An 8,065-nucleotide genomic window follows, 5' to 3' on the forward strand; every position below is an offset into this window, starting at 1 on the left:
AACATAAAGGCGTTTCTAAATAAGGAATCCCTATGATCATACTAACTTAATGCTATGTTAAGTTGCCCGAAACCGATAGGTAGGGGAATGTGTGATGGAAAGGGTTAAAATAGAACGAAGCGCTCCGCCCCTAATGAAGACGAATAATACAATCTGTAATTTTGCAGAGCTCATAGACATTATTTTTCTATAGATCCATTCTTGAAAGGAAAATGTCTGCTATTGCGAGTTCTTTGATATCGCTGAGTATTCTCTTTGTTTTACATACTGTTAATTTTCTAATATTTGAGACACACGGCTCAATCCTATTGACACCACTTACTGTTGGGACTGCCGAGCTGATACTTGCTGCTCTTGCGGCTTTATGTGGTAAGACGTCATTATTTTAATTATGTATGAATATTTATCATATACCCAACTGTTTGTCACTCAATTTTACTATTAAATTTATGCAATCACGTGACGGTGTGATCCGACGTTCCGGATCACCACACTGTGGTTTTCTGAATCCATATCACCCCTCTCTGAAACTGATGACGTAGTACACGGATAAATGACGTTTTTATTCTCGCGCATCAAAAAGTTCCTTGACAAAATGATTTGTTTAATGGATAAAAGTTATGTAATTGAATCAAAAAGTTTCCTTTTATTATATTTTGCTAGTTGTAAAGGGGTATATAATAAATTTATCATTACAACAGTAACTTGATCCGATGAGCCGTATCACGTCTCGTCGACAGGCGCGGATCATCAGACCAAACTCGATGCTTCGCGTCTCTTTTGATCTGATGATCCGCGCCTGCCAACTTGACGTGATACGGTTCTTCGGATCAAGTTACTGTTATAATAATATATATTTATGTATCCTATGGTTATAAGTTAGTCAAGAGGAAATAATATTTAAGTGTTTTCTTGGTATTCTAAATAAAATATTTTTTTTCAGTTTGGCCTGTTTACTCGTATATTATACAATTATGGACTTCAGTGTAGGTCGATATATGATTATATGGACCCATATCAAGTGATACTGACATCAGACACAGAAAATGATAGCGACCTCGTCGTTATAAGGACCCATGTCAAGTAATGTTGACCGAAGACAAGGAAGATGATAGCAACCGTGCTGGTGAGGTAGCTATCATTTTCTGTGTCTGAGGTCAATATAACTGGACATGGGTCCTTATTACCACGTATTGGCCGTTCAATGAAGTCCATAACAGTTATATTATGATATTTGCATACTCTGCTTTCTCCCTTTATGAACCTACACTCACCGGTTGCAATCATATCACTATGAAGCAGAAGACATTGCGTCTTCTGCTATGAGTGCAGTTCGTTTCTCACACTCGCATAAAATTAACAAGCTAAGTCACCACTGTATCAAAGCAAAAATTTACAAGAATTTGAAGACGGCATGATGTCTAGAGAGATAACAGAGATTGATAACACATTTATATTGTATATTATTTATTGTAAATAAGATGGATTAATCAGGTCTGCTAATTTTATTGTCATTAGTAACTTTTTCCAATGAAGACAAGAAGCCAATCCCACATCAAGGTCAGGATTTTCTCTGATATTCTGGACAACATCACAGAACGCAAATATAATTAAGTAATAGACAACGTTGTTTCAGTGAACATGGTGTTGTGAACAACATTAGCTTTGCAGGCATATTTACCATGACGCCCTAACGGGCGTCATGGTATACACGTAGTCTGCAGAGCAAATGTTGTTCATAGTACCATGTTCACTGGAAATGTTGTTCATTTCTTTATATTTACATTCAGTGTAATTTTCTTTATGAAATCCATTAGATATCCACGACGTTCAAATCTCTATAACACACGCGAAACCTTGTCACCGCGCGGTAGAATACACAGTATAGGAACTATATGCATTTTCAATACTCTACGAACACCAAAATGTATATTGGTTTTACTCAGTTTAATGAAAAACAACTACCCTGCTGAATTAACGTAAAAATACAACAGATGTGCATTTAAAATTAATTTGTCATTTTTTTCCCTTCGCAATGTTTATTTGCGTTATTTAACTTTCCAACGTCACAAACGACTTTTACGTCTATCAAGCACACCAGTTCTGAAGGGCGCTAAAGTCACATTAAAGAATAACGAAATAAACAATTATAAAGAGAGAAAATTAAAGAATGTAAATATAAGCACTGAATTCTTGTTTTTGGATTCGTCGGTCCTATAACACACCTGGCCGTGCCGACAAATTATTATACCGCGCTAACGCGCGGTATTTAATTTGTCGGCACGGTCAGGTGTGTTATAGGACCGACGACATCCAAAAATATGAGTTCAATGCTTAAATAATCACCCAAAGTGAAAAATTCGACACAGTTCTAACTGAACAGCTTGGTTGTGATTACGTCACAATGGTAAAACATGCTTCTTATGTTATTACGTCACGTTCCACGTAATTTTGGTCAGCCGTTAATTGCTTATTACAGTACAGAAATGGTGAGTCGTGCAATATCATATTCCGCGGACACACCGCGTCAATATCACAAAAGGACGAATATCACCTGACGTCCTTTCAGTCAATGAAAATTACGAAAATAATCCTCTTGAGTGACTAGGATTAAGATCTTTTTTTCCAAAAAATCTAAAAAAGTGTTTTTAAAAAAATTCTTCATGGTAGATATGGACACTCTTTTATTTTGTTACAGTAAGTTATTGGCAATAAAAAATAATTAATACAATGATTATTAGAATTTCTCAATGAATAACCGTTGCATATAAAGTGATGTTTTCTCGACAGTTTTCACAAGGCCTTCAAGAGACACAACACTCACAACCACTGTGCTACTTATGGTGTGTACCGTGTGGACTGCAGTTGGTCTCTCAAATATTTCTTGGGAGATGATCATCCCAAAGTTATACGAAAGAAATATTTCGGTCGAAGAATATTCACAAAGAGACGTCTTACTTCCGGGTCATGGGGTCCTTATAGTTCTATATTTTATTTTCTCTGTTTGTTTGATTTTACATAACAAGAAGAAGGATATGGTTGTTTTCATGCTTGTGGCGTCTTTGTTATCAGTGTGTGTTATCATCAACACGTGGACAAACTTTAAAGGGCATAGTCTGTTGTTCCTCTCGTTAGCCTTTGTGACTGCGTACGTCAGTGTTAGGGCTGCACTAGAGCATTTTACTGGGAATACAGAAACGAAACCTTCAGATAATAAAACTAACTTTGACGATAAGAGAGTCATCAGATATGCTTTAAATGTTCTTTCACTTTCCCCTTGGGTCTTGCGAAGTAGTACATTAACAAAGAATACTGTCATTAGTTTTATTTGGCCATTAGTCTCTGGGTTATTTCTCCTTTTTCATGGAATATCTGGAATGAGGAGAGGTAACACCACCATATCTACATATTCTATTGTTGATGGTCTGTTTTGGGCCTCTCTAGGTGGGTCCATGTATATAACAGTCATAAAAGATTTTTCGGAAATTCTGTTTCCGGCCGTTTCGATCCCATTGTCTATGATTCTTCTTACGATAGCTGCTGTATCCTTACACTCAGAGATTCTGCTATCATTAGAGTACGTGCTTCTTTCGGGTTTTATGTTAACTTTAACCTTTAAACGTGAGGTTTCATTAGCAGCCTTTACTTGGATTTGTTTTGTTGTTTACATGTATGGGTATATCGCTTCTTTGTTCAAGTCCTTCTCGTTTAAAATCCAGCTTCCTGTTGGACAAAAAGTATTTTCTAAACTAAGGCAAAAGTTTTGTATGCAGAAAATTTTGGCTGAAAATAAAGTGGAAATGGTTAACTCAAGTAACGTGTTTGAGTCCGACCCAATGCTCGGTATTTCCAAATATGCTACTTTGGAAAATATAGGCTATGTCTCCAATATTATTAGCGTCCTTTCGTTTTCCTGGGTCCCACATGAAACAACATTGCTATCTCTGCCTTGGCAATTAATTTTTGGATGTTTCATTCAATTCGTTGTTGGATTTATTGGTTTTTCTAGGGGAAAGACTTTGGAAAGTTCATTTTTTCTAATTTTTGCCTCGTTTTGGTCCATCTGGGGAAGTTTGAGATCATTAGACCTTATTGGATCTGAGTCAGGGATGTCATTAGGGGTTGGACTAAGCGGTTTTCTGTTGGTAGGAGTAGTGTTTTTAGGCATGTCAATAACTGTGAATAAGGTTTGGATTGGTATATCTTTATGTTTTGTTCTCTTTATGTTGACAAGTCTTCTGCAAGTGTTAGGTATATCTGATGGATTTATTTATGAGAAGACAGCCGCAGTTTTGTATTCTCTGTCCCTTTTTTACGCTCTTTTATCGTCGACATTAAAATTGACCTTTGTAAGAGAAGTATTACCTTCTGGGAAACCTCTTCTACAAATCAGTAAAATAACAAAGTACAATGATCAGATTCTGTTGGCATCATCTAGAAGAGCGAGAGGAGTAAAAGAAATTGCAGGTACCCCCTCTCTCTCTCTCTCTCTGACAATCAATATATGCAATAAGATAAAAGATAATCTGAAATAGTGTTCATTTTACTATGTCTAAATTGTTTCTATGTCTACAGAAAAGCTGAAGACCGGTGGTATATGTGGAATTCCCACAGACACAGTATACATTCTGGCCGCCTGTTGTCATCAACCTAAAGCTGTCGAGGTATGTTGCTGCTTTTAGACACATACACAAATAATCGATTTTTTTTCAGTCGACGATGGTTTTTCTTAATGTATCAAAAGATAGTGCATGCTTTGAAATTTAAGCTGAAATCAAAACTGAGAATAGTTGATGAAAGCAAAGTTGTGTCAGAGAAATTCTTCACATGCACATTTGAAGTCCATTGAATTAGTACAACCGGATTGTAACTCTATTTTGCATGCAGTTTTAGGGGGGAAAATACGGATGAAGCTATTCAGATGAAATATGGAGATAACGAACTATTCAAGCTCAAAGTCCATTAAAACAGAAGTAAATTCTTTGTAAGCTTTAATAAATAAAAAAAAATAACGGCAAAATCGGGACTTTTTTTTTTACAGAGAGCATACAAGTCGAAAAAGCATGGTAAGGACAGGCCGATGTCAGTTTGGATATCCAACTTCAAACAAATAGAAGTTGCTCGCCATGAATTCAGCTCACTTCTTTGGGACTTCCTACATGAAATATGGCCATCAAATGTTTCCGTTGTTGTGAAGAGAGGTTAATTAAATCCTTCTTTGTTTCGAAAATAAATCTGAAAATAATTCTAGAATAGACATCATTACTACCAGTTCTATTATTCACCATTATATCACTGAAAAGGTTGCTTTTTGTCAGGTGAATGGGTAAAATCTTTGGGTCTCGGAGAATCAGAAAAGTACGTTGGTCGTTCAGATAGCATCGCTCTCCGAATTCCAGACAGTACTATTACCTGTCATCTTATTGACCAGTGTGGACCAGTGACTGTGACGTCAGCAAACCCGACAGGGGAGGGAGATACCACCCACCACCTCCAGGTTTTGGCAAAGCTTGGAATTGAAATGGTAATGAATTTATTTATCTTCTTCATAGATATGAATCTCAATCTTCTTCAAATGAAAGACATTCTAACATTCTACTTGGGTTACATACCCAATGTAGAGAAATGAAAGAAACAGCGCATTTCAAAATTCCCTAGAACCATTGTGTCTTATTTTTTTTTATAAATCAATTTTATTTCATACCCAAAGTGATACTTTAAATCACTAAGTTTTATAATTAACTTTTCATTATGAAAATCAAATCATTTTCTTGAAAGAGATTGACTTAAAACGTCATACAACAATTCCTGAGAGGGGCTTCAATCTAAAAAAAAAATATTCCAAAATATGACTTTCTCGGGAGCTTCAAGGCAAATTTAATGCTTCTTTTTAACACTATTTCACTGTTTCAGTGTGATGGCATTTTGTGCGATGGTCCTTCAAGAGAAAACGCCATTTCAACGGTAGTGGACTGTCGTGATATAGACAATGAGAAACTCGGCTTCTTTAGAATTGGTCTCACGCCAAAATCCGCAGTTTTAGGAATCCTACACAAACTGTTGGAAAAGCGTTCTACAACGAATGGAGACAGTCATATGAACGGCATTGCGAACGCTGCTTTCGATACCAAAATGTAAATGGACTCAAAAACGAAAACAATGATGAATATATGATTTAATAATACTAGTATATTTTGAAATTTCAAGAAATGGAGAGAAAGGAAGATTGTTCTTATATTATACACGTAATGTTGACCACAACAGACATAAATGATACAAAATACATTGGAAACTGGGATAGCAGCTCTCCTCCAGAAAATAGATTGTTCTTATATTATACACGTAATGTTGACCACAACAGACATAAATGATACAAAATACATTGGAAACTGGGACAGCAGCTCTCCTCCAGAAAATAGATTGTTCTTATATTATACACGTAATGTTGACCACAACAGACATAAATAATACAAAATACATTGGAAACTGGGACAGCAGCTCTCCTCCAGAAAATAGATTGTTCTTATATTATACACGTAATGTTGACCACAACAGACATAAATGATACAAAATACATTGGAAACTGGGACAGCAGCTCTCCTCCAGAAAATTAACAATCTTAATAAAAATCCTAAATGATTTCTATTAAACTACATGCATTTTGATCTTTCTTTTGTACATTTTGAAATACTTTACCTACCTCTTTAAGATATATTCTGGTTTGTGAAAAATTTCTAAATTATGATTTACGCCTTAACTTACATATATTTAAATTATATTTAAGAAGGTAAAGTTTGATATGCAATTGCAAATCTTTGATTATCTAATATATTTGTAAACTATGGATATAAACTCTAAATTTCAGTAAGCGTACAACATGCGGTCTCTAAATTAAGTATAGAACTCTTAACATAATTTAGGGCTTTTAATTATTCCAAATAAAACAAAACTTTTAAAAAATGTTTTGAAGCGTAGTCTAGCGACAGTATTAAAGTACCTATTTTTCTGTAAAACTTTTATTTCTCGAGAAAGCTGCCTTGCTTTGCCTTACGTTGCACCTATAGTTATTAATGATTTGGTCTGTTTTCTGACTAAATGAAATACTCAAAGTATATTTGCTTACAAGTCTTTTATATTTAGATGTTAAGGATTTTAAAGATCATATTTTGCTTTCTTTTTCGTAATTGTACAATATGAAATAGTAATGGTAAACTGACTTTGAAATCTAGCAGGGACTATATTTTTGGTGGAAGGGCGGCATATGAAAATATCTCCTTTTATGTTTCTCAAAATTACCACAGAACAAGGAATATAAAAGGCATTTTTAAACAATCAAAGGCTTAAGGAAGTTTTTGTAGTAAATGAAATTAATAATAATGGACTAAAGCTTTAAAATATATCAAATAAATATTTTTTAATTTTAGGGAGTGACTAATTGTAACTTTAAAAAGGGTGCATTTTTAACCTACGAAAAAATGACTCAATGTCCTTTTGAAAAGGCATTTAAATTCAGAAAATGACATTTTGTTGTTTTTAACCATTTTATGTTGTAGCTGACGATTTAACATTTTTCTTCCAAGCGAATACGACAGTTTTGGCATAAATTACATGCATATCATGCAGTGTGTTTCGGTTTTAGTGTTGCTGGGAAAAGAGTACTAATTATTTTCCCATAGAATCTATACAAACCTTTTGCCCTCTCAGTACTGTACTAATTCAATTTCAGACAAATCCTTGGCATAATTTGAAACTTAATTCTAAGCGCTTATAAATAAGCTCGAAAAAATAGGGTCCCATGGCGCTTATAGGTCAAAATTGCAGTTGTTTACAATTTCTAGCGATCGGCAGTAAATGACACTCTGTCAAAAAATATCAACCCCCACTCCTACAATCTCCCCTGGTATTTCTATATTTTCTGTAATTTCCTACATTCCATCGTTTATTTCAAACATTAATATTTTTATTTTAAAATGAAAATGAAATTTTACATGTACCTGAATTCAGCCAATCGTGTAATACACACTATTCGGTACTCTATTATAATACTACTTTCCATAACAAACAA

At 34.7% G+C, this 8,065-nt stretch overlaps 1 protein-coding gene across 1 annotated transcript; it reads left to right on the forward strand.

The window, feature by feature from the left end:
- Positions 1-212: 212 nt before the first annotated feature.
- LOC133189689 (uncharacterized) lies at positions 213-6,138 on the forward strand. Its single transcript, XM_061325087.1, has 6 exons — positions 213-369; positions 2,791-4,467; positions 4,576-4,664; positions 5,042-5,201; positions 5,319-5,524; positions 5,914-6,138. Exons 1-6 carry the CDS (start codon positions 213-215, stop codon positions 6,136-6,138), a joined length of 2,514 nt encoding a protein of 837 aa, XP_061181071.1.
- Positions 6,139-8,065: the final 1,927 nt, after the last annotated feature.

This window comes from Saccostrea echinata, unplaced genomic scaffold (assembly GCF_033153115.1).
Source record: "Saccostrea echinata isolate AGI-Se365-2 ecotype Australia unplaced genomic scaffold, CSIRO_AGI_Sech_v1 ptg000019l, whole genome shotgun sequence".
Classification (NCBI taxonomy): domain Eukaryota; kingdom Metazoa; phylum Mollusca; class Bivalvia; order Ostreida; family Ostreidae; genus Saccostrea; species Saccostrea echinata.

Excerpts from the sequence above, each read along its gene's own strand:
- LOC133189689 (XM_061325087.1), top strand. The coding sequence starts at position 213 with ATGTCTGCTATTGCGAGTTCTTTGATATCGCTGAGTATTCTCTTTGTT. Across the intron at positions 370-2,790 it reads TGCTCTTGCGGCTTTATGTG|TTTTCACAAGGCCTTCAAGA; the intron begins GTAAGACGTCAT and ends TTTTCTCGACAG. Across the intron at positions 4,665-5,041 it reads ATCAACCTAAAGCTGTCGAG|AGAGCATACAAGTCGAAAAA; the intron begins GTATGTTGCTGC and ends TTTTTTTTACAG.